The sequence below is a fragment of the Carcharodon carcharias genome, chromosome 16 (assembly GCF_017639515.1).
Source record: "Carcharodon carcharias isolate sCarCar2 chromosome 16, sCarCar2.pri, whole genome shotgun sequence".
Taxonomy (NCBI): domain Eukaryota; kingdom Metazoa; phylum Chordata; class Chondrichthyes; order Lamniformes; family Lamnidae; genus Carcharodon; species Carcharodon carcharias.
Window position 1 is genome coordinate 32,446,973 of NC_054482.1, and position 27,201 is coordinate 32,474,173.

At 46.2% G+C, this 27,201-nt stretch overlaps 1 protein-coding gene across 3 annotated transcripts in view; it reads right to left on the reverse strand.

Annotated features, from left to right (window-relative positions):
- Window positions 1-27,201, reverse strand: part of LOC121289009 (xenotropic and polytropic retrovirus receptor 1 homolog) — a 355,844-nt gene that overhangs the window by 70,206 nt on the left and 258,437 nt on the right. For all 3 annotated transcript variants that reach the window (XR_005945478.1, XR_005945477.1, XM_041207881.1), the window contains exons 10-11: window positions 13,956-14,121; window positions 11,008-11,202 (exon numbers count right to left, since the gene is read on the reverse strand). Coding sequence is in view for 1 of the 3 variants with exons in the window: in XM_041207881.1 (XP_041063815.1) it covers window positions 11,008-11,202; window positions 13,956-14,121 (361 nt within the window). In the remaining 2 variants the exon portion in view is untranslated. The remainder of the gene's footprint in view (window positions 1-11,007; window positions 11,203-13,955; window positions 14,122-27,201) is intronic.

Genomic DNA, 27,201 nt, shown 5'->3' on the forward strand with positions numbered 1-27,201 from the left:
AGAGGGCAGGCGAGTGAGTGAGTGAGAGGGCAGGCGAGTGAGTGAGTGAGAGGGCAGGCGAGTGAGTGAGTGAGAGGGCAGGCGAGTGAGTGAGTGAGAGGGCAGGCGAGTGAGTGAGTGAGAGGGCAGGCGAGTGAGTGAGTGAGAGGGCAGGCGAGTGAGTGAGTGAGAGGGCAGGCGAGTGAGTGAGTGAGAGGGCAGGCGAGTGAGTGAGTGAGAGGGCAGGCGAGTGAGTGAGTGAGAGGGCAGGCGAGTGAGTGAGTGAGTGAGGGCAGGCGAGTGAGTGAGTGAGTGAGGGCAGGCGAGTGAGTGAGTGAGTGAGGGCAGGCGAGTGAGTGAGTGAGTGAGGGCAGGCGAGTGAGTGAGTGAGGGCAGGCGAGTGAGTGAGTGAGTGAGGGCAGGCGAGTGAGTGAGTGAGTGAGGGCAGGCGAGTGAGTGAGTGAGTGAGGGCAGGCGAGTGAGTGAGTGAGGGCAGGCGAGTGAGTGAGGGAGTGAGGGCAGGCGAGTGAGTGAGGGCAGGCGAGTGAGTGAGGGCAGGCGAGTGAGTGAGTGAGGGCAGGCGAGTGAGTGAGTGAGGGCAGGCGAGTGAGTGAGTGAGGGCAGGCGAGTGAGTGAGTGAGAGGGCAGGCGAGTGAGTGAGTGAGAGGGCAGGCGAGTGAGTGAGTGAGAGGGCAGGCGAGTGAGTGAGTGAGAGGGCAGGCGAGTGAGTGAGTGAGAGGGCAGGCGAGTGAGTGAGTGAGGGCAGGCGAGTGAGTGAGTGAGAGGGCAGGCGAGTGAGTGAGTGAGAGGGCAGGCGAGTGAGTGAGTGAGAGGGCAGGCGAGTGAGTGAGTGAGAGGGCAGGAGAGTGAGTGAGTGAGAGGGCAGGCGAGTGAGTGAGTGAGAGGGCAGGCGAGTGAGTGAGTGAGAGGGCAGGCGAGTGAGTGAGTGAGAGGGCAGGCGAGTGAGTGAGTGAGAGGGCAGGCGAGTGAGTGAGTGAGAGGGCAGGCGAGTGAGTGAGTGAGAGGGCAGGCGAGTGAGTGAGTGAGAGGGCAGGCGAGTGAGTGAGTGAGAGGGCAGGCGAGTGATTGAGTGAGAGGGCAGGCGAGTGAGTGAGTGAGAGGGCAGGCGAGTGAGTGAGTGAGGGCAGGCGAGTGAGTGAGTGAGGGCAGGCGAGTGAGTGAGTGAGTGAGGGCAGGCGAGTGAGTGAAGGCAGGCGAGTGAGTGAGTGAGGGCAGGCGAGTGAGTGAGTGAGGGCAGGCGAGTGAGTGAGTGAGGGCAGGCGAGTGAGTGAGTGAGGGCTGGCGAGTGAGTGAGTGAGGGCAGGCGAGTGAGTGAGTGAGGGCAGGCGAGTGAGTGAGTGAGGGCAGGCGAGTGAGTGAGTGAGGGCAGGCGAGTGAGTGAGTGAGGGCAGGCGAGTGAGTGAGTGAGGGCAGGCGAGTGAGTGAGTGAGGGCAGGCGAGTGAGTGAGTGAGGGCAGGCGAGTGAGTGAGTGAGGGCAGGCGAGTGAGTGAGTGAGAGGGCAGGCGAGTGAGTGAGTGAGAGGGCAGGCGAGTGAGTGAGTGAGAGGGCAGGCGAGTGAGTGAGTGAGAGGGCAGGCGAGTGAGTGAGTGAGAGGGCAGGCGAGTGAGTGAGTGAGAGGGCAGGCGAGTGAGTGAGTGAGAGGGCAGGCGAGTGAGTGAGTGAGAGGGCAGGCGAGTGAGTGAGTGAGAGGGCAGGCGAGTGAGTGAGTGAGAGGGCAGGCGAGTGAGTGAGTGAGAGGGCAGGCGAGTGAGTGAGTGAGAGGGCAGGCGAGTGAGTGAGTGAGAGGGCAGGCGAGTGAGTGAGTGAGAGGGCAGGCGAGTGAGTGAGTGAGAGGGCAGGCGAGTGAGTGAGTGTGAGGGCAGGCGAGTGAGTGAGTGTGAGGGCAGGCGAGTGAGTGAGTGAAGGCAGGCGAGTGAGTGAGTGAAGGCAGGCGAGTGAGTGAGTGAGTGGGGGCAGGCGAGTGAGAGTCAGGGAGGGCAGGCGAGTGAGAGTCAGGGAGGGCAGGCGAGTGTGAGTCAGGGAGGGCAGGCGAGTGTGAGTCAGGGAGGGCAGGCGAGTGTGAGTCAGGGAGGGCAGGCGAGTGTGAGTCAGGGAGGGCAGGCGAGTGTGAGTCAGGGAGGGCAGGCGAGTGTGAGTCAGGGAGGGCAGGCGAGTGTGAGTCAGGGAGGACAGGCGAGTGAGTCAGGGAGGGCAGGCGAGTGAGTCAGGGAGGGCAGGCGAGTGAGTCAGGGAGGGCAGGCGAGTGTGAGGGAGGGAGGGCAGGCGAGTGTGAGGGAGGGAGGGCAGGCGAGTGTGAGGGAGGGAGGGCAGGCGAGTGTGAGGGAGGGAGGGCAGGCGAGTGTGAGGGAGGGCAGGCGAGTGTGAGGGAGGCAGGGCAGGCGAGTGTGAGTGAGGGAGGGCAGGCGAGTGTGAGTGAGGGAGGGCAGGCGAGTGTGAGTGAGGGAGGGCAGGCGAGTGTGAGTGAGGGAGGGCAGGCGAGTGTGAGTGAGGGAGGGCAGGCGAGTGTGAGTGAGGGAGGGCAGGCGAGTGTGAGTGAGGGAGGGCAGGCGAGTGTGAGTGAGGGAGGGCAGGCGAGTGTGAGTGAGGGAGGGCAGGCGAATGTGAGTGAGGGAGGGCAGGCGAGTGTGAGTGAGGGAGGGCAGGCGAGTGTGAGTGAGGGAGGGCAGGCGAGTGTGAGTGAGGGAGGGCAGGCGAGTGAGTGAGGGAGGGCAGGCGAGTGAGTGAGGGAGGGCAGGCGAGTGAGTGAGGGAGGGCAGGCGAGTGAGTGAGCGAGGGAGGGCAAGCGAGTGAGCGAGCGAGGGAGGGCAGGCGAGTGAGCGAGCGAGGGAGGGCAGGCGAGTGAGCGAGCGAGGGAGGGCAGGCGAGTGTGAGGGAGGGAGGGCAGGCGAGTGTGAGGGAGGGAGGGCAGGCGAGTGTGAGGGAGGGAGGGCAGGCGAGTGTGAGGGAGGGAGGGCAGGCGAGTGTGAGGGAGGGCAGGCGAGTGTGAGGGAGGCAGGGCAGGCGAGTGTGAGTGAGGGAGGGCAGGCGAGTGTGAGTGAGGGAGGGCAGGCGAGTGTGAGTGAGGGAGGGCAGGCGAGTGTGAGTGAGGGAGGGCAGGTGAGTGTGAGTGAGGGAGGGCAGGCGAGTGTGAGTGAGGGAGGGCAGGCGAGTGTGAGTGAGGGAGGGCAGGCGAATGTGAGTGAGGGAGGGCAGGCGAGTGTGAGTGAGGGAGGGCAGGCGAGTGTGAGTGAGGGAGGGCAGGCGAGTGTGAGTGAGGGAGGGCAGGCGAGTGAGTGAGGGAGGGCAGGCGAGTGAGTGAGGGAGGGCAGGCGAGTGAGTGAGCGAGGGAGGGCAAGCGAGTGAGTGAGCGAGGGAGGGCAGGCGAGTGAGTGAGCGAGGGAGGGCAGGCGAGTGAGTGAGCGAGGGAGGGCAGGCGAGTGAGCGAGCGAGGGAGGGCAGGCGAGTGAGCGAGCGAGGGAGGGCAGGCGAGTGAGCGAGCGAGGGAGGGCAGGCGAGTGAGCGAGCGAGGGAGGGCAGGCGAGTGAGCGAGCGAGGGAGGGCAGGCGAGTGAGCGAGCGAGGGAGGGCAGGCGAGTGAGCGAGCGAGGGAGGGCAGGCGAGTGAGCGAGCGAGGGAGGGCAGGCGAGTGAGCGAGCGAGGGAGGGCAGGCGAGTGAGCGAGCGAGGGAGGGCAGGCGAGTGAGCGAGCGAGGGAGGGCAGGCGAGTGAGCGAGCGAGGGAGGGCAGGCGAGTGAGCGAGCGAGGGAGGGCAGGCGAGTGAGCGAGCGAGGGAGGGCAGGCGAGTGAGCGAGCGAGGGAGGGCAGGCGAGTGAGCGAGCGAGGGAGGGCAGGCGAGTGAGCGAGCGAGGGAGGGCAGGCGAGTGAGCGAGCGAGGGAGGGCAGGCGAGTGAGCGAGCGAGGGAGGGCAGGCGAGTGAGCGAGCGAGGGAGGGCAGGCGAGTGAGCGAGCGAGGGAGGGCAGGCGAGTGAGCGAGCGAGGGAGGGCAGGCGAGTGAGCGAGCGAGGGAGGGCAGGCGAGTGAGCGAGCGAGGGAGGGCAGGCGAGTGAGCGAGCGAGGGAGGGCAGGCGAGTGAGCGAGCGAGGGAGGGCAGGCGAGTGAGCGAGCGAGGGAGGGCAGGCGAGTGAGCGAGCGAGGGAGGGCAGGCGAGTGAGCGAGCGAGGGAGGGCAGGCGAGTGAGCGAGCGAGGGAGGGCAGGCGAGTGAGCGAGCGAGGGAGGGCAGGCGCGTGAGCGAGCGAGGGAGGGCAGGCGAGTGAGCGAGTGAGGGCAGGCGAGTGAGCGAGTGAGGGCAGGCGAGTGAGTGAGGGCAGGCGAGTGAGTGAGGGCAGGCGAGTGAGTGAGGGCAGGCGAGTGAGTGAGTGAGTGGGGCAGGCGAGTGTGAGTGAGTGAGGGCAGGCGAGTGAGTGAGTGAGAGCAGGCGAGTGAGTGAGTGAGAGCAGGCGAGTGAGTGAGTGAGGGCAGGCGAGTGAGTGAGTGAGGGCAGGCGAGTGAGTGAGTGAGGGCAGGCGAGTGAGTGAGTGAGGGCAGGCGAGTGAGTGAGTGAGGGCAGGCGAGTGAGTGAGTGAGGGCAGGCGAGTGAGTGAGTGAGGGCAGGCGAGTGAGTGAGTGAGGGCAGGCGAATGAGTGAGTGAGGGCAGGCGAATGAGTGAGTGAGAGCAGGCGAGTGAGTGAGTGAGGGCAGGCGAGTGAGTGAGGGCAGGCGAGTGAGTGAGGGCAGGCGAGTGAGTGAGTGAGGGCAGGCGAGTGAGTGAGGGCAGGCGAGTGAGTGAGTGAGGGCAGGCGAGTGAGTGAGTGAGGGAGTGAGGGCAGGCGAGTGAATGAGTGAGGGCAGGCGAGTGAGTGAGGGCAGGCGAGTGAGTGAGTGAGGGCAGGCGAGTGAGTGAGGGCAGGCGAGTGAGTGAGTGAGGGCAGGCGAGTGAGTGAGTGAGGGCAGGCGAGTGAGTGAGGGCAGGCGAGTGAGTGAATGAGGGCAGGCGAGTGAGTGAGGGTGGGCAGGCGAGTGAGTGAGTGAGGGCGGGCGAGCGAGCGAGTGTGGGCGAGTGAATGAGAGTGAGTGAGTGAGTGGGAAGGAGGGAGGGAGGGGGGCAGGTGATTCAGCAAGTTTTTTTCATATATAAACATTTTTTTGAAATTCATGCTTAACGTTGTGCCAAAACTTAACTTCCTGGAGTTTGCTCATCCACCTCCCAAGTGAGAGAAAGACTGAAATGTGGCCCCTATGTGAAAAAGTTGGACAAGCCTGATCTAGGTTAATGCACAAAGAACAGCCACTTAGTGGAGGTGCTAGAGGCAACCAATGCCCCCTGACCTGTACATAAGCAAGCACAGCATGTTTAGCAGGAAAAAGAATGGATTTAAAAAAGGCAAGCCTCCATCTATTTTCTCCTGTTTCTCAGTTGCTTATTGTTGTGGTCCTCTTTGCTCAATGCTGTTCTGAAACCAGATCCGAGGATAGTGAAACAGAACATGGTTCTTCCCTTCAATTTTCTTTCCCATCACACTGGGAGATGACTGACCTCTGCTTGGCAGCTATTAACTACATCACTCTGTACAAATCTGCACAGTGTCACCCACAGCAGCAACTGCTAAGCGAGATTGTATGCTAATTTATAAACATATCTCCCTTAGCATTAACAGTACGCTTTGAAAAATTCTGCCCTTCACACACAGGCTTGTTTTCAAGTAAGGACACAATGAGTTATTATTTGGATCCAACTCTGCTTCAACACCAGAAACAAGAAAAACAACTTTTTTTTAATGCATCCATGGAATGTGGTGCGTCACTGACTGGGCCAGCATTTATTGCCTATCCCTAATTGACCTTGTGCTGGTGAACTACCTTCTTGAACTGCTGCAGTCCATGTGTTGGACAGTGCCATTAGAGAGTTCCAGGATTTCGACCCAGTGACAGTGAAGGATCGGCAATATAGTTCCAGTTCAGGATGGTGAGTGGCTTGGAGGGGAACTTGAGGGTGATGCCCCTGCGCATCTACTGTCCTTGTCTTTCTAGGTGGTAGAGATCATGGGTTTGGAAGTCATTTAGAAAGAACCTTTAATGTAGGTCCTGAGGTGCTTCACAGTAATGTTATCCAACAAAACTTGACATTGAGTCACATAACAATAGTAGGGCAGGTGACCAAAAGCTTAGCCAGAGGCAGGTTTTAAGGCGTGCCTTTAAAGAGATAGACGGTGGCGTGGTGGGGGAGGGAGTTCCACAGTGCGTTGCCTAGCCAATTGAAGCAATGGCCACCAATAGTGGAGTGATGAAAACCAGTATGCGCAAAAAAACACTAAACCAAAGCCTCCAACAGACAGACTTAGATTACAAATCCCACATGTAGGTCATGGCAAAGCACTGTCTTATTGAACCAAACATATAAAACGGGGAAAGAAAAAAAAAATATTAAATAGTGAAATCTATACTAAGTGGTGGCCTATGGGATTCAGTCAGAATGGTTATTCTCTTAGCAGCAGTGAACATTCATTTTACTTTCATCTAGGAGATTGTTGCCAATACTAAATCAAAATGGGAAAACAAATGGGCAATCTTAGACCACTCTAGGGAGAAAGGTATTGTACAGTATGTGCAAAAAGGATGCATTTACATCAATGGCAACTGCAGCAGCCACTCTTGCTGCCCTCTGTGCAGACCATGCCTTAAACCTTAGACCTTCATGGCATGCATGAACAGTATAACAGTCCAGAAGTAATGGATGAGTTTGGACTATACATTAAACAAATCTTCCTCCACAACCAACTTATTTGCAACAGTGGCAACATATGCAGAAACTGACCATCGTGCAAGTATTTTTGTTTCCATCCTCATCAATGATACAGATACAAAACATGTCTAGAATCCATTACATATATGCAACAGGCCTTGTCCATGTGCCATTTGGTTGGCTCCACATGACAGATTAAAATTGGATGCAACGATAGTTCCTTCAGTTACATTATGGATTGTTTCTTTATATCTATTGAAAAGTTGCTGTACTCATGGATGCAATGAATGAAATAATTTTTCAAATCAGCGTCAGGGTCAAGCATTCTCACGTCACTTATTTTAAAGCCAAATGTAGCAAAAAGCTCAATTTATTTTATGCTAATATGACTTAAGCCCCTTGGACACTAGTGTCAATCTTACGACACTCCACACCTCCATCCATCTATATGATTATGTGACTCCTGGTGAATTACAGTTCTGTGTTGCAGAATATGCCGAATGAAAACTGGGTTCAGACTGTCCCAAGTCATTTTATGTAACAGATAAGAGACTTTCATCCTGTTAGCAAAATCATTGGTTTGCCTTTTTAATGGAAAAAAGGACAGAATCCCAGGATGTGACCTCAAAATACTGGTGGTAATCTCACAATCCTGTGTAAAGAAAATGGAATTTGACTCATTCAGTCACTGTGGCCTTGCCCATTAGCCTTGGCTCAATTTGAATCCAGAGCCGACAGGATGATTTGCTCTGAAGTACACACCCAGTCCCTGGCGTTATATGGGTTTAAAACCTCACAAACAACTGCAACAAGCATCAGATCACTGTGCATGGGTATCTGCATCTACTGTCTCCAAGGCCATGAGGCTCTTTGAAAAAGCAAGTGGAAATCAACTGTCAAATTAGCTTGAAAATAATGATGAAAAATCCTCTTCTCTAATTATGTCACAGAAAAGAGCAAGACCTTGAGAAAATGGTCTGAACCTTTCCAGTGCTGAGCAGATGAATATAGTGCCTTTTCAAATTAAGCACAACCTTAACAAGCCTAAATGATGCAATTAAATGAGAACAACTACATTTACTACATGTGTGGGTTCATGTTTGCTGCTAATGGAGGACACTCATGGAGAACTGAGTGACAGCATTTTGATTTCTACAAATTAGGACAATGCAACACATAAGCAACAAAGCCATAAACAATTCTTCAAGGAAGGAGGCTGCAGTTAGCATCAAGAGTTATTTTTCTCATTTTGTTTTCACTTCTCTCATTTTCACCCCTCTTGTCGCCACTGACTCATAGGATCACAGAATTTACAATGCACAAGGAGGCTGTTCAGCCCACTGTACCTATGCCTATTCTTTAAATCCTTTGCTAATTCTCTTTTAAATGTTTCTTTCGTCTTTGCAACAATAGCAGCTCATGATAAAACATTCCCTGTTCTAATTGGAAATTATAATAATAAAAGGAGGGCATTAAATGTGCTGGCTATTTCAGACTGTTCTGCACACCTTGTTAATCCCCTGTCCATTGATGGACGATGTTCACTTTTTATCCCTGATGGAGGACGCTAGGGGGTGGAGGGGCTGCCATTACTATTATTCTTTCTCTGCTGGCAGACTTACATTTTCTTCTGTAGTCAAAAGTGCTGAAAATATTCAGCATGTCAGGCAGCATCTGTGGAGAGAAAAACAGAGTTAATGTTTCAGGTCGTTGACCTTTCACTGATATGAAACATTAACTCTGTTTTTCCCTCCACAGATGCTGCCTGACCTGAATATTTCCAGCATTTTCTGTTCTTATTTCAGGTTTCCAGCACTTGCTTGTGTGTTTTCTTCTCTTCTCTATATCTTCAACATCTTAATTTTAAAATTCACAACCTTGTTTTAAAATTCTTCCAGGACATCACCCTCCCTACCTCTATCACCTCTTCCAGTCATAAAATCCCGCAACATATCTGATCTCCTTCGATTCTGACCACTTGTGCATCCTCGATTTTGAGTGCTCCTTCAATGGCCGCTGCCCAGGCTGCAAACTCTGAAATTTCCTGTCTAAGCTTCTCTACCTCTCTCCCTCCTTTAAGATATTCCTTAAAACCTAGCTCTTTAACCAAGCTATTGGTTAGCCAACCTAATATCTTAGGTGACTTGGTTTCAAATTTTGTCTGCCAATACTTCTGTGAAGCATCATGGGATATTTTACAATGTTAATGGCACTATATAAAAACAGCTTGTTTCTACAGGTATACATATAATCTAACACACTGTTACCATTAAGTGTATTGTACTGCGTCACTTAAAGCAAAAGTGAATTGTAAACAGTTGTATATTATATATGAACCTAACATACACAATCCTCAGTACATCTAATACTTGAGCTCCGAAGTCATAACCGTAACACTAACCATTTCAGGTCTTCAGTAGGCTGTTAATTTGTTTTCTATGCCAAGGCATTGCATGGTACAATGGTTAGACATTGGCTTATCACCTCAGGGATTGACTTCAAAGCTGGTCCAGCCTGATGGAATCAAAGTTGCCTCTGTGGTTTTTTTGATTCCTTCATGGGTTGTGAGTGTTGCTGGCAGCACCAGCAGTTGTGGCCCATCCCAAATTGTCCTTGATAGGATGGTAATGAGCCGTCTTCTTGAACTGCTGCAGTCCATGTGGTACACCTACAGTGCTGTTAGGAAAGTTCCAGGATTTTGATGCAGTAACAGTGAAGTACTGGTGATACAGTTCTAAGTCAGGATGGTGTGTGACTTAGAGGCGAACTTGTAGGTGGTGATGTTCCCATTCATCTGCTGCCCTTATCCTTCCAGGTGGTAATGGTCCCAGTTTGGGAATATGCTGTGAAAGGAAGCTTGGCGAATTACTGCAGTGCATCTTGTGTATAGTACACACTGCTGTCACTGTGTGCTGCTGGTGGAGGGAGCGAATGTTTCAGGTGTGGATGAGATGCTGATCAAACAGGTTGTTTTGCCCTGAATGGTGTTGCGCTTCTTGAGTGTTGTTGGAAGCGCACTCATCCAGGCAAGTGGTGTGTATTTCATCACACTCTGACTTGGGCCTTGTAGATGGTGGACAGGTTTTGGTAAGTCAGGAGATGAGTTACTAACCGCAGAATTCCCAGCTTCTGATCTGCTCTTATAGTCGCAGTGGGCCAGTCCAGTTCAGTTTCTGGTCATTGATGAACCCAAGGACGTTGATGCAAGTCTTCTGCATAAAATAAGCCCGAATTTTATTCCTGTTTCATTCGGTCCCACTGTTTAAAAACCTGGAGTGGCGGTTGTCAGAAATCCGAAATATAAACAGAAAATGCTGAAAATGCTCAGCAGATCTAGCAGCTTCTGTTAAGAGAGAACATAGAGCTGACTTTTCCAATTGATAACTATCATCAGAACTGGAAGAAGTTAGAGATTTATCAGTTTATTAGCAAGTAAACAGCCTGAGCAAAACTGTTAAATCTGTAATCACTCCATAATAATGAAAGATCATCAAACCGAAATGTTAATTGTTTCTCTCTCTACAGATGCTGCCTGACCATTTCTGTAATTTTCTGCTTATATTTCTTGTTTTGGTTCCAGTTCATAAGCTAGAGGATGGTGTAAATGACAAGTGGCACAATGGCACACTGGTACAAAAGGAGCCATCTTCTGAGTGTGGGGCTGAAGCACATTGCTAGGGTACAAATTTACTCTAACCAAATAATACCTGGCCTGCCAGTTAAAACATTAATTTTCCCATTTTTATTGAACATTTTTGAATTTGGATAAAAACAGAGGTGGAGAGTACAATGAAGATTGAAGATTTGAGATTTACCACAAATCTAAAACATGATATGTAAAAATGGCATGCAAGTACAGACTTGCAATGCTTTTGCAGTTGCAGTAAGAAATTCCCATTAGCCCAGTGACTTCTGGTGTTTTATTATACATTTACACAATTCCTTTATTCTGATCTCAAGGGGCAAACCATGAGAGAAACCTATATACATCAGATCTGCCTACAGGCACTAAACTAAATGCTTTTCATCATATTGAAAGTGGATTTGAGAGACAGAGGTTGCTAAGGGAAGTGAGAGAAATAGCAGATTAGAATCTGTTCACATTATACTTGAAGAGCACAATATCTGAGAAACAATAAAATCAGTTATACTTGCCCTGTGAAATTTATTGAATTCCACTCACCATCACATTTCTTTAAATCATGTTCTTAAACCACTGCCTTCAGTCAGGTTGAAAATTGTTATTAGTGCATAGGGCAGGGGAAGCAATTGTTCCTCACGACCTTACCTTTGTGTGTACTGTAAAGAGCAGCAAAGGTCACCACAAAGAAGGTGGTGGAATACTTCCCAGCGTTGACCAGATGAGGGAATGCTCGCTTGGTGTCTCGGTAGCGGCGCAGGCACTGGGTGAAGCGCACCCATGCGGGCAGACACTGGATAATGGCTCTTACTCCATAGGAGTAGCTGTGGCACACGTGATCACCTGTGATGAGCAAAAGGGAAATAGAATCAATAACTGCAGCAGCATAAACATCAGGTCTCAAATATTTCACTGTCTGTCTCTGCCCGCCCCCTTTAGTCTGGTTGTAGATTAACTATTCTATTTATATTTTGACCAGGATGCCAGTACAACATCAATAGGTGGCCATATTAAACAAAGACATTTGAAATCTGTACTGACTACTCTTTCCTACCATAAAGATCACCACTGCATTGCTGCCACCGCCAATCTCAACAATGGCTTGCTATAACTACCTAATGCTTGAACTCAAGATATGTGCAATGACTTTAATTGATTTTTACACATCGAGGGAACTTATACAATTGGAAAGCTGACCCAACCAGAGAGGAACCTGACAATACTTTCCTCACACAAAATATCCAAATCTTCCCGTTACGATCAGCCACTTATGCCAGATGATGGAGGCCGTCACTCTCAGTTTATGCCATTGTCCAACACTGTTTGACCGTCATATCAATAGATAATCAAGCATTGTGTAATCATGTAATCATTAAACTACTCTGTATATCTTCCTAAAATAGGTGTCACTAAAGCTTAAAGGGGTCAGAATAGGTTTTCAATTGGATACACTTCAGCCACAATAGGAGAAAGCAACAGATGAAACAAAAAAAGATACAAAGAGGATGTTAAATCTAGGGAAAGAATCCATGACCAACCAAAGATGCTGTTACACTGGGGTGTGGTTTCATGGACATGCAAAGTCCTGTGATGCCTGCCCAAAATGGTCATTCTCCAAATTAACTTCAATTTTATGGATGTCGCAACATTAATACTTGGTGCATTCAGCAATCTTCTAAATAGCTTGTTCGGTTCAGGCTTGCAGGTCAAGGAGTTTCTGGTTCCAGAGTTAACCCACACATAGGCTGGCTCTAATGAAACATTCATAGCAAAATGTAGGTCACTTCCCTGAGACCCAAGGATCAACTGAAAAAATTCCTAGTGAACTCATATCATGTATTTCAAATGCATAATTTAAATGTAATAGGATAATGCAAATGGAATGCTTACATCCAAAACCAATTTCGAGCATTTCTCATAATAGATAGTTGAATATCTTCTAGATGCACTCTGCAATCTGACCACATATGTAAATATGTAAATTCCCTTGGCTCCCACAATTTTGAACAGATTATGCTTAACAACAGTAAAATAAACTAAGCATGAAATAACTATGTGTTAATGACATTTACATATTAAAACAATCTTTTTGTATAGGTTGAACCAAATCAAATTTGCCCTTGCAATTCACAAACCCTTCCATTTGAAACTCTTAATAGAATTATTGGAAGCACTAGCTCAGAATTTTTTTTTTTGAAGGACTGCAAAGATGAATTAAGCAGCTAAAGCTGTATTTTTCTTAAGCTTCCTTGCATCATCCCTTTTCTAGCACAAAGGATTGCCTGCTACTTACAGAATGCAAAATGCTTGTAGCTCCGAGTCATGTTATGGAGGAGCACCGACACTCCGTCTAATCTGTGTAGCAACCCAAAAGCTCCTGTGCATGCTGAGCACAAGTCTGAGTTACCGGGTGTGCACAGCTGTGCAAAAAAATTTAAAGGGCCCACACATTTAAAGGAATAGGCCGCAGACAACAAAAAAAAATTATTGGGAACATTGGCCAACAGTCAGCAGTTTCTTATTGTTTCAATATGCACAGAACAATGGTTCACCTTGGAGACTTTGGGAGGAAAAATATTTCATTCCCTCCTCTCCTGAAGGTGATCAACCTAGGGTATGGTTGCATAGGTATCTGTAGCCATCTGATACTTTGGCCAAATAGTCGTGCTTCATTTGAGTACCAACTAGGCTATTCCACTGTATATTGCATCATAGTAAAGCTTACTTTTGTACTTATTCAACAAATTGTGCATTTCACTACGCAGCAACCAATAGTGGGAATCCTAGCTGCTTCCGGACTCCCATCCTAACACCCTAGTCAAGACCCACTCACTCAGAAAGGGCTGGAATCAAACCTGGAGCTTTGCTGGCTTCAGTAGTTACAAAACAAATCACGAAGTACACTTGGCTACTAAGAGTAGAAGTAGGCCATTCAGCTCCTCAAATTTGTTCTGTCATTCAATTAGATTTTAGATGACCTTTAGTTTGATTCCATTTACCCCACTTTGCTCCATATCCCTCAATACCTTTACCTAAGAAAAAAATCTGTTGATCTTAATCTTGAAAATTTAAATTGACCCAGTACCCACAGCCTTTTGGGTAAGAGAATTCCACATTTCTGCTACCCTCCAGGTGTTTCCCGACTTCAACCCTGAACGGTCTAGCTCCAATTTTAAGACTGTGGCTCTTTATTCAAATTAATTTCTCTGTTTCTACGCCACTGAATCCTTCTCATTTTAAACACGTCAATCGGATCAACCTTCAAACTTTCAATCTCAAGGGAATACAACACATTTATACAACTTGTATTTATAATTTAATCCTTTAAACCAAGGTATAATCCTGAAGAATACATGCTCACCTCCTCCAAGGCCAATATATTCTTCATGAGGTATAGAACTGAACATAGCACTCCAGATAAGCTCATGCCAAGGTGTTAGAGGTGCCTCAAAAAGTTTAAAAAGGGAAGTCCTGATGCTAATTGCAACCTTGGACCACTAATTTCTACCAGCTGCTATTTGTTTTAGGTGTAGACAATATGGCAGAAACCATACTGATTTGGAGCCTCACTGTTACTATTTAGCACAATACATTACCTGGAGTACTGAGTAGTCCCTCACTCAAGCCCCAGTTCAGTTCAAAGCTATAAAAACAGATCATGTACTCCAAGTCCATCAGGATCGTAGCCAGGCTGTTCAACTGGTCGGCCAGCCAAAAATCTGCAAACTCTACCTTGTGGAATGGAGCTGTGAAGACTCTGAACTATGGGAACAACAGAAAAAGATGTCAATCAACAACAGCTTATAGGTACAGCCTTGCTCCCCTTTCCCTTCATCATCCTATCCCTTCACACAACACTGCCTCAGTCACTGTGTTGTCACTTGCTGGATGTGGACAACATCCCATGAGTACCAAGTAATCACAGTTGTTTTGTTATGTGCAGTAACAATAAAAATATCAAATAAAAAATATACCATTAGAAAGGGCAACCAAGACATGCAATTAAATAGGTGAGACTGTTACCCCAAAGTCGCAGTGAGGTTTTTTTCTGAAATTAAGAAAATCCCATTCTGGGAACATTTGGGCAACAGAGAAGGTTTTCAAAGACAGGAATATCAGAGACTGCCAGCCTTATGTAAATGACAAGAGTTTCAAACAATTGAAAGTCAATTGGAGTCACTACTCAACAAGTTAGCAGCATACACCATCATTTCCTTTCCTAAATCAGCAGAGTGGCACTTAGCCCACAGCCAATGAATAAGGTTTGTGACCGTAAGACTAGAGTTTATTATGCAACCTCCTCCCATATCACTTTTTAACAAGTCACAGGTGGAATGGTTCAGTTCACTCATTGAACACAAACTGATATTATACCGGAGAAACTTGGGCACAATGTCCTTTCAGAGCTGGATTCAAATCCAGTCCAAACAGAAGATTTCTTCCCTCTGCTGGTTCCAAGTTTATGTATTTCCTACTTGAAATTGGCAAATCACCCATACATAGATGACTGGTCTGCGAAACTGAACTGCCGCAATGTAGGAAAATGTGATGCCGAAGTTAGAGCTTTAGGTTGATTAAGTGGAATAAAAAGGGTGATTTATTCTGCGTGTACCTTGTGCTACAGCTGGGAGTCTGCTTTGAAAAACTGTATTGTCCTAGGGGCAAGTTGACATTCATTTTTTAAAACAAATATTTTTCACTCTCCCCTGCTGAAGTCATTGACACCCTGATGGACACTGCTCCACAGACGCCCATTATCCTATAGTACTTTGTTCAAGTGCCCATTATTCCTGCACGTTTCTTGATACCGAGTGTTGGCAGGGGAACCCTGTCCTCTACTTTCAAGCAGATCAGCAATGGGGAACGTGGTCACCTCCTGAATTGCAAAACCTCTACTACAGTCCCAGCTGAGAGCAGGTAACTAAGCACTGACCACAGATCAAAGCTGAATTCTTTTTGGTTACATGGTTCAGCATCTTGTTAGATGGGGTCATTGAGGTGGGGGTGGAGAATGCACTGCTTCTTAAATGTTTATTTCTGGTAATTGTAGTTGGTTTGTGATTCAGTTTTGAAAGCTAAAATCTATTTAAGTAAATGATTTTTAACTAAAAGCTTCAGAGTTCTAAAAACAGACAACATTTTACACAAAAACACTATTTTAAGAACTGAAATGATGTCACACAATTGAAGGCATCACTTTATACTTCCCTGACCGGATACATCTGTGGTAGAATCTATGACAGCCAAATCTATGAACTCTGGTGAATCAAGTGTAGTCTTACGAACCAATGGAGATACGGGTTCTGTTAAACCTCCAGCTCCACAAAAAGTATGCGATGATTAAAGGAATACTTGCTAAACTTTCATATGAGGTTTATCATTTATTCCTTCAGATTGTGTGCGCTCATCTATAACTTTCCCATAGACTCCAAGTAAATTTTATTAAAATATATGGAATGCTTGCTCATTTAAAATAACATGCGTTCATGGAGCACCTTCAAAGTTCTCAGAATGCCCTAAAGCACCACACAGCCAATGAATTAGGCTTGAAGTGTATTCATGTAGGCAGGCAAACATGGTAAATGTTTATGCACAGCAAGATTCCACAAGCAGCAAATGAGATAAATGATCAGTCTTTCAGTGAGCGGGTTACACAAGAGAACAAGAATTTAAAAACAAGGATTTACTGAGCATGTGGTCACAGCTGCACATCTTTTGAAACAGGCAGAATGGTATTCTGTGTACTGCACTATATTGTTTCGCCACCTCTCTGAAAGCTAAACTGATTTGCATTACCTCGACATACATCCCAAAAGCTCCTGCTTGAACAGTTGGGAATTTTGCTGTCAATTCAGGGAACAGTCGGGAAGATACCTTCCATTCTGAGGTAGCCTGTCTGGCTCAAAGTGCTGGAGTGCTATGGCCTCATCACTTTAGAGCTTAAAAGTGAAGCCAGGCTCCTTCCAAATGTCACACTTGTGGTGTAAAAGGTCATAAAAAAAAGGTGGGATATGTTGAACTAGTATGAAAGGTGGGAAAATCACATTCCTTGGTAAGGGAAGAGAAGGAACATGACCAGCAGAGTTGGGTGATTGCTTCCTGATCTTTTGCCTATTCCAATAAAGATCTACGTGAAGTAGATTCATTCTCCTACTCAGCATTATGGAGTAATTTATATTTCATCAACAAACACCCTTGCAACTCAGCTGATATATTACGCTGGAAGTGATCGAAATTATACAATTCTACTTAGAAAGGAAGTACTTGAACTCATGTTGCACCTTTCATGACCTCAGGATGTTCCAAAGTATTTGCTGCCAACGACTGCTTTTGAAAAATCGTCAATGTTGTAATGTAGAGAAACTCAACAGCCAATTTGTGCAAAGTAAAATCTTACATACAGCAATAAGATAAATGACCAATTTAATTGCTTTAAAAAAAAATCAATGTTGGTTGAGGGTTAAATATTGGCCAAGACAGTAGGAAGGACTCTCCTGCTCTTCTTTGAAGAGTGTTATGGGGACTTTTACAAATACCTGTGAGGCAGATCAGGCCATAATTTGACCTTTTATCTGACAATATAATACTCTCTCAGTACTGCACTGGAATGTCAGCCAAAATTAATATTTGCTAGTCTCTGCAGTGGAACACAAACCCATAAACTGCTGGGAGGCAAGAATGCTACCATGGAGCCATCTCTGACACCGAATACTGCAGTGGCCCTATTTGCTTAAATACATTTAAGCACAGGCACATATTTTTGAAGTAAAATATATCACTGACAAAACATGAAAATAATCCCCGTGTCTGGGTAGTTTCTAATAGTAAAGAGCTGTTGAAAGACATGGGATGGGATTTTCCAGTCCTGCCCATCACGGGGATCATCTGGTCCTGCCAAAAGTCAATAGACTTTTGGCTGGGCCACCAAATCTCCTGCGGTGGGTCCCACCATGACAGGGCCAGAAAATCCCAGCCATGGTTTCTGAAACATACTTTCAATGCTTCTAACCTCTCAAAACGTTTACATGGGGGAAGAAAACAGCTACAGTTAAAGACCTTCCACTCTATATTTGATTATCATCCTTGCTCTCCCTCACTCCTTATAGGACTGCACTTCTAAGGTGCACTCATTTATTAGGGTATTGCTCCACCTGAAAGTAATAGCAGTTGGTAATGCAGCAGAGCTAAAAGTACAAGTGAAACTTTATCCTAACAACGAGACATCAGCAGAGGAGGTGACAAAAACTGGGAGAGATTAAAGCAAAAATGACTGCTCTTTGGAACTGCTATTCAACAACTCTACTTCAGTGGAAAAATAACATTACTTCAACAGTACAAGGTTAGCTCAATTCTTTAGATGTTTGTTCCTCTCCTTCGTAATCTATTACTGGCTAAATAGATTACTGAAGCCCATAGAAAAGCTCATCAGCTTTTGTAGAATTTGTATTCTTTTAGCAAAGTACAGTGCATTCAATTCATACAATTACTGGCCTGTCAATCATTTGCCATTGTTTGTAAATGTGCATTATTACACTCTATTAGAAATTCTGCACCCAGCCAGCTGCCACAGTGGCCTTTCAGAAAACCAATTACAAAAAGCACTCAATTCCTTTTATTCCCCCTCAGCACATCTCTCTTCACCACAGCATCTACGAGAACAATCTTCCGTGAATGTATTACAGACTATTGACACCTACAGATCCTGATCAAAATGGATGATCCCACAGTGGACGGCTAAAAGCAATGCAATTTCTCAGGCTTACAACTCAAATTTTTGGAACTAAGGCCAGGGTTAATGCTTGGGTGACCTACCCTCTCCAATTGTCTGGAGTCTCCAGAGATTAAAGATTTATCACCCGGACACTCCTGTGAGTAAAATACCTGGGGGGAAAAATAATTGGGGTTTTGAAAAAAGTGTTTCTTTCATTTTCTTTGAACATTTTAATTTCTTAGTTATAAAATTATTGAAAATCAGAAATAAAAGCTGTTTGACTGGGATGGTAGCAGAAAGAAGGTCACATGAAGAAACCCACAGTAACATGCTCAACTAGAGTCAGAGACCTTATTTAATGTGTCCAACAACTAATTAAAGCTGTTTTTCTTGAAACAGAGGAGGGGAAGGGGTGATTTCATACAAGTGTTTGAAATTTTGAAGGGATAGGACACATAGATGGAGACAGACTGTTTCCAGTAGTTGAGGGGTCTAGAATAAGGTCTATTAATGACACAGTTAAAGGCAAGAGATTTAGGACAAAAAGGAGAAACTGTTTTCTACATGGAAGGTTGAGGTGCTGTGGAATTCACTAATGGAGTTAGCAACTGAAGCAGAGACCATGTCAATTTTTAAGACTCTGTAGTTTACAGTAGTGGTTGAACAGATAGTGATATGGGAATAGGGCAGGCACATGGGATCAGAACTACTGGATAAAGACCAACACCATGAGCTGGTGTAATCCCCCAGGCATGATTAGTGTGTTACTGGGGCAGATCACCATTGTCAGCAGTCCAGGCACTTCATGCTAGTGGCATCACTCTCAGGCGTGACCCTTGATCAGAAGAATTAGCAGACTAATCAGCAATGGAAGGCATCACAGCTCAATCCTGTCCTCATTCAATAATATACATATACTTTTTAGTAGAAGTCATTGGATAGTAATCTGAAGTCAGCTGGCTGATTCTTCTTAGTGCAGAGGCACTGATGTCGATTTTGGAAGCAAGGGGGAAAGGAAGAGGGAAATGGGGCGGCAGGGAGAAAAGCAGGAAGAGGGCGGGAAGAGTGAAGGGGGTAATAGAGTGGAACAAAAGAGTGTGTAGGAGGAAGAGTGTGAACATGGGAGAAAAAGAAGGGTAGAGAGACAAAGGGATGGGAGACTTAATTGGGCTAGATAAAGGCGAGAGAATAAGAGAAACAAAGGGGAAGAAAGAACAGAAAAGAAAAATGGACAGAGGGGAAAGTATGAAGGAAAGAATGAAAACAAGAAGGAAAAAATGGAGAAAGTAGGAATGTGAGAGGAAGGTGTGAGAATCGATGCCGAGAATTATGTTAGAGGCAGGAATGTGCACCAATCTCATTCCCTACTGACTCCCCTTGAAAACACATACACAATTCCCCATGTCTCCAGCATACGCTGAAGCTCCAAATGCAGCTGCTGTTTTATTTCCTGAGGGTGCAGTATATGCTGTGGAGGACCTTGGGTCTGCATTTGTTTTGAATGCACACTACCTCAGGCAATTCTAACTCCATTAAATTTAAAACATCTTTAATAAGTTAAGAAAATTAAATAAGAAATTATGATTGCAAATAGTTTTTTTATATTCATAACATGCATTGGATGGAATAATTTTGCACTTAAAATATTGACGATTTCCCCAGGGCTGCATAAACCCCAGCCTCACCCTTTGATGTATGTTAATCATAACAACACTACCAAAAAAAGCCCACAGTACAAGCAAAGCCCTGTTGCGTGCCATTGCAGTGGTCAATTAATAGACCTACTGTGCCTGTGAAATAGTGGTTATATCCAGTTACAGTTGCTCTTCACCTAATTTAAAGTAACTCCAGTAGCACAGCCAGACTCTATCCTGCCAAAACTCATCTACTGTTGAAACCCTCATCCATGCCTTTGTTACCTCTATACATGTCTACTCCTAAACATTACAGGTCAACCTCCCAAGTTCAACAATCCATAAACTTAAGCTCATCCAAAACTCTGTTCTTTGTGTCCTAACTTGCACCAAGTTCTGCTCGCCCATCACTCCTCGTGCTCACTGATCTACACTGGCTTTTGGTTAAGCAATGCTTGTTTTTAAAATTCTCATCTTTGCTTTCTGGCCTCCCCCTCTTTAACTCTGTAATCTTCTTTAGCTCCACAACCCTCTGAGATATCTGCACCATCCAATTCTGGCCACTTGAGCATTCCCGATTTTAACTGCTCTAAGATAAAAGCAAAATACTGAGGATGCTGGAAATCTGAGTAAAAACAGAAAATGCTGGAAAAACTCAGCAGGTCTGGCAGCATCCATGGAGAGAGAAACAGAGTTAATGAGTTTTTCCAGCATTTTCTATTTTTATTTAACTGCTCTAACACTGGCAGTTGTGCCATCAGCTACCAAGGCTCTAAGGTCTGGAGTTCTCTCCCTACACTTTTCTGCCTCTCTATATCTCTTTCCTCCTTTAAGACGTTCTTTAAAGCTTATTGCGTTGAACAAACATTTGGTCATCTGTCCTGATAGCTCCTTATGTGGCTTGGCATCAAATTTTGTTTCATAATGTTCCTATGAAGAAAGTTTTACTACATTAAAGATGCTTTCTAAATATAAATTCTGCTGTCAATTTGGATTGGATTATAGTAACACCGGCTCCACAGGGCATGTGTAATAGCGACAGACAATTTCACTTCAAACCACTTTGTTTTTAAAAATCAACTCAACATTACTATTTACTGTCCCTTGCAATCATTTTCATTTTAAGCACTTGATAGCTACTGGACCATTATTATGGCAAGCAAAATAAATGCAACATTACAATTTTTCACTGCACTAAATAGAGGTACGTCTGATAATTGTATATTGCACATTTTTACGGTGATCACTGGCTCGGTTTTCTGGTCTCCAAATTAGTGTATACTATTCTTCCACACAATTCCCTACAATTCCATTGCACTTTAACCCAGAAGCAGCCTAATCTTCCACAAATCGCATAGACAACATGAATTGCTTCACTTCTGCTAATTTCCAATATCTGACCCATTTGGTGAGCTTGGTGTGGTAGTGTTTAGGGCTGGGTGGAAGCTCCATATCTAACACACAGCACTGCTGACACCAATTTGATTCACTCTGTTAGAAATAACAACAAGAACAGTGCTTTGTCTGGGTTGAGTTCCCCAAGGTTTAGAACAATGTACTTTTCAACCCTCAGAATCAAACAACGTATACAGTTACCCACTGGTGCTTGTTGTTGAAGGTGCTGCAGGGGATCTTTGGCTGATGAGTGCTGAAAAAGATAAACTCCGGATCATGGTTTTCTGCTTTATTTTTATCTTCCATTTCACTTCCTTTTAACTTGTGCTACAGAACTTTGTCCTTCCCCTGGATTTCCCAAAATTGAACAAAGCCCAGGCGAGGCAGTGGTGGTTGGGGGGGGGGGGGGGGGGGTGGAGAGCTGCGGGGAAGAGAGGGGCAGGTGGAGCAGCAGGGGGCCCAAGCGATTTTCCCTTCACGAAGCCATGCTGACTCCGCTTGATTGGATTATGCATTTCTAAATGCCCTATTACATCATTTATAATAGACTCCAACATTTTCCCAATGACAGATGTTAAGCTAACTGGCCTATAGTTACACGTTTTTTTGTTTCCCTTTTTAGAATAAGGGTGTTACATTGGCGGTTTTCCAATCCTCTGGGACTTTTCCAGGATCTAAGGATTCTTGGAAGATTATCCACTATCTCTGCAGCTATTTCCTTTAATATTCTAGGATGCAACCCATCGGCCTTTAGTTGCATTAATTTCCCTAGTACTTTTTCTCTAGCGATAGTTATTGTATTTATTTCCTCCCCCACTTTTGCTCCTTGATTATTTAGTATTTTTGGTATATTATTAGTGTCTTCTACCGTGAAGACTGATGCAAAATATTTATTCAACTCCTGTCATTTCCTGGTTCCCATTATTTTTTCCCCAACTTCATTCTCTAAGGGGCCTATACTGACTTTGGCATCTCTCTTCCTTTTAATATATTTAAAGAAGCTCTTATGACCGTTTTTATATTACTTGCTAGTTTACCCTCAAAGTTTATTTTCTCCCTCTACTATATTTTTGGTCATCTTCTGCTGGTGTTTAAAACTTTCCCAATTCTTCCACTTACCACTAATCTTTGCAACATTGTATGTTTTTTCTTTCAATTTGATACTATCCTTAACTTCCTTGGTTAACCATGTTTATCCCCTTCCTACAATCCTTCTAACTCACTGGGATATATCTTTGTTGTGAGTCATGAACTATTTTCTTAAAAGTCTGCCATTGTCATCAACCGTCTTCTCTGCTAAACTCCTTTCCCATTCCAGTCATCTCTGCCCTCATTCTTTTGTAATTACCATTATTTTTCTGACCCAGGTTTTTCACTTTCAAACTGAATGCTAAATTCCACCACATTATGGCCACTGTTTCCTAGGGGATCTTTTACTCTGAGATCATTTATTAAGCCTGTTGCAATACACATTCCAGATCCAAAATAGCCTGATCCCTGGTCGGATCCACAACATATGGTTCGAGGAAACTGTCCCGAATACACTCTATGAATTCTTGCTTGTGTCTACCTCTACCAATTTGATTTTTCGAATCTACAAGATTAAAATCACCCATGATTTATGTACTGTCTTTTCTCCATGCCCTCATTATCTCCTGATTTATTCTCTACAGCATAGCTACTGTTAGGACGTCTATAGGCTACTCCCACTAGTGTCTTCTTCCCCTTGTTATTTCTTACCTCCACCCATATGGATTCTACATCTTCCAATCATTTCTTGTTATCGTACTTATTCCATCTCGTACTAACAAAGCTACCTCGTCACCCTTTCCTTCCTGCCTGTCCTTTCGAAAAGTCACATACCCCTGAATATTTAGTTCCCAGCTTTGATCTCCTGTAACCATGTCTCCGTAATGGCTATAAGATCATACCCATTAACCTCTTTTTATGCCACTAATTCATTTATTTTGTTCCAAATACTACGTGCATTTAAGTAAAAAGGCATTAATTTTGCCTTTTTATCATTTTTTCCCCCTTTGACCCTATTTGCTGCTTTTTTTTAAATGTTTGTACACTCTATCTCTTCCTGTCACACTCTGGGTATCATTATCCAAATAGCTGCTCTGCAATGCTACCATATCCTTGAGCTTTGTAAGCCTACATATCCCCTCTCCAGAACCCTACCCCCCCCCGCCACCTATTTAATTTAAAGTCCTCTCGAATAGTTATTCAATTCGCCAGGACACTGGTCCCAGGATGGTTCAAGTTAAGCTTGTCCCACTGGAACAACTCCCTTCTCCCCCAGTACTGGTGCCAGTGCCCTATGAACTGAAACTCGTTCCTCCCACACCAATCTTTGAGCCATGCATTTAACTCCTTGACTTTATTTGCCCTATGCCAGTTTGCCTGTGGCTCAGGTAGTAATCCCGAGATTATTACTCAGAGGTTCTGCTTTTTAATTTAGCTCCTAACTGTTCAAATTCTTTCAGCAGAATCTCCTTTATAGTCCTATCAACTTCATTGGTACCAACGTGGACGACGACAACTGGATCCCTCCCCTCCCACTCCAAGTTCCTCTCCAGGCAAGGAGATGCCCTTAACCCCGGCACCGGGCAGGCAACACAGCCTTCGGGGCTCACCCTCACGGTTGCAGAGAATTGTATCTATCCCCCGAATTATACTGCCCCCTGCCACTATTACATTCCTATTTCGTCCCCCCACTTGAATGGCTTCCAGTACCACGGTGAGTTTGCTCATCCTCCCTGCATTCCCTGCTCTTGTCCACACAGCTTGCAAGAACCTCAGACAACTGCAGGGGCTGAGGCTCCTCAAATACCACCCCCCATGTTCCCATACCTGCCTCACCTGCAGTCACATCCTCCTGTCCCTGATCACAGACCAAATTCGAATGACCTAATCTGCGGGGTGTGACCGCCTCCTGGAGCAAAGTGTCCAGGTAATCATCCCCCTCCCTGATGTGGTGCAACGTCTGCAGCTCAGACTCCAGCTCCTTAACTCGGATATGATGTTCCTCAGGTTGCAAACACTTGCTACAGATGTATTTGCTTTGGATCACCTTGCTGTCCAGAAGCTCCCACATGCCGCAGCAGCAACACATCACTTTTCCTGCCGTGACCATCTTATTAGATTTAATTACTTAATTAATTACTCTCGTATCCCTGCTCTTCACACTTGAAGAACCCCCGCTCTTTGCCTTTTATTGTAATTTTTTTTTATGCCAGCATCGATCTTATACTTAACAAGCTATATACTTAATCTTATACAAAAACAGAATTACCTGGAAAAACTCAGCAGGTCTGGCAGCATCGGCGGAGAAGAAAAGAGTTGACATTTTGAGTCCTCATGACCCTTCAACAGAACTAGGTGAATCCAAGGAAGGGGTGAAATATAAGCTGGTTTAAGGTGTGTGTGTGTGGGGGGTGGGGTTTGGGTGGGGGGAGAGAAGTGGAGGGGGGGGGATGTGGTTGTAGGGACAAACAAGCAGTGATAGAAGCAGATCATCAAAAGATGTCACAGACAACAGAACAAAAGAACACAGAGGTGTTGAAGTTAGTGATATTATCTAAATGAATGTGCTAATTAAGAATGGATGGTAGGGCACTCAAGGTATAGCTCTAGTAGGGGTGGGGAGAGCATAAAAGATTTTAAAATATTTAAAAATAATGGAAATAGGTGGGAAAAGAAAAATCTATATAATTTATTGGAAAAAACAAAAGGAAGGGGGAAGAAACAGAAAGGGGGTGGGGATGGAGGAGGGAGCTCAAGACCTAAAGTTGTTGAATTCAATATTCAGTCCGGAGGGCTGTAAAGTGCCTAGTCAGAAGATGAGGTGTTGTTCCTCCAGTTTGCGTTGGGCTTCACTGGAACATTGCAGCAAACCAAGGACAGACATGTGGGCAAGAGAGCAGGGTGGAGTGTTAAAATGGCAAGCGACAGGGAGGTTTGGGTCATTCTTGCGGACAGACCGCAGGTGTTCTGCAAAGCGGTCGCCCAGTTTACGTTTGGTCTCTCCAATGTAGAGGAGACCACATTGGGAGCAACGAATGCAGTAGACTAAGTTGGGGGAAATGCAAGTGAAATGCTGCTTCACTTGAAAGGAGTGTTTGGGTCCTTGGACGGTGAGCAGAGAGGAAGTGAAGGGGCAGGTGTTACATCTTTTGCGTGGGCATGGGGTGGTGCCTTAGGAGGGGGTTGAGGAGTAGGGGGTGATGGAGGAGTGGACCAGGGTGTCCCGGAGGGAACGATCCCTACGGAATGCCGACAGGGGGGGGGTGAAGGGAAGATGTGTTTGGTGGTGGCATCATGCTGGAGTTGGCAGAAATGGCGGAGGATGATCCTTTGAATGCGGAGGCTGGTGGGGTGATAAGTGAGGACAAGGGGGACCCCAACATGTTTCTGGGAGGGAGGAGAAGGCGTGAGGGCGGATGCGCGGGAGATGGGCCGGACACGGTTGAGGGCCCTGTCAACGACCATGGGTGGAAAACCTCGGTTAAGGAAGAAGGAGGACATGTCAGAGGAACTGTTTTTGAAGGTAGCATCATCGGAACAGATGCGACGGAGGCGCAGATATTTATACTTAACAAGCTGATTGAGTCCTAAAGGACATAGCTACTAGACTGGGTCTGCGGCAGGTGGTGAGGGAACCAACAAGAGGGAAAAACATACCTAGCCTTAACCTCACCACCCTGCCTGCCGCAGATGCATCTGTCCATGACAGTGTCGGTAGGAGTGACCACCACACAGTCATTGTGGAGATGAAGTCCTGCCTTCACATTGAGCATACCCTCCATCGTGTTGTGTGGCACAACCACTGTGCTAAATGGGATAGATTACGAACAAATCTTGCAACTCAGGACTGGGCAACCATGTGGCACTACGGGACATCAGCAGCAGCAGAAATGTACTCAATCACAATCTGTAACCTTATAGACTGGCATATCCCCCAATCTACCATTACCACCAAGCCATGGGATCAACCCTAGTTCAATGAAGAGTGCAGGAAGGAATGTCAAGAGCAGAACCAGGCATATCTAAAAATGAGGTGTCAACCTGGTGAAGCTACAATACAGGACTACTTGCATGCCAAACAGCACAAGCATAAAACAGACATAGCTAAGCGATTCCACAACCAACGGATCAGATCTAAGCTCTTCAGTCCTGCCACACCCTGCTGTGAATGGTGGTGGACAATTAAACAACTCACTGGAGGAGGAGGCTCCACAAATATCCCCCATCCTCAACAATAGGGGAGCCCAACATGTCAGTGCAAAAGATTCATTCCCAATTCGCAACAATCTTCAGCCAGAAATGCCAATTGGATGATCCAACTCTGCCTCCTCTACAGGTCCCCACCATCACAGATGCCAATCTTCAACAAATTCGATTCACTCCACGTGATATCAAGAAACAGGTAAAGGCACTGGATACTGCAAAGGCTACTAGACCTGACAATATTCCGGCAACAGTACTGAGAACTTGTGCTCCAGAACTTGCCGTGCCCCTAGTCAAGCTATTCCAGTACAGCTACAACACAGGCATCTACCCAGCAATATGGAAAATTTCCCAGGTATGTCCTGTACACAAAAAGGACAAATCCAACCTGGCCAATTACCACCCCATCAGTCTACTCTCAATCATCAGTAAAGGGATAGAATGGGTCATCAATAGTGCTATCAAGCAGCAATTGCTTAGCAATAACCAGCTCACTGACGCACAGTTTGGGTTCTGCCAGGGCCACCCCACTCCTGACCTCATTGCAGCCTTGGTTCAGAAATGGACAAAAGAGCTGAACTCCTGAAGTGAGGTGAGAGTGACTGCCCTTGACATCAAGGCAGCATTCGACAGAGTGTGGCATCAAGGAGCCCTAGCAAAACTGGAGTCAATGGGCATAAGGGGAAATCTCCCTGCTGGTTGGAGTCATGCCTAGCACAAAGGAAGATGGTTGTGGTTGTTGGAGGTCAGCCATCTCAATTCCAGGACACCAATGCAGGAATTCCTCAGGGTAGTGTCCTCGGCCCAACCATCTTCAGTTGCTTCATCAATGACCTTCCTTCCATCATAAGGTCAGAAGTGAAGATGTTC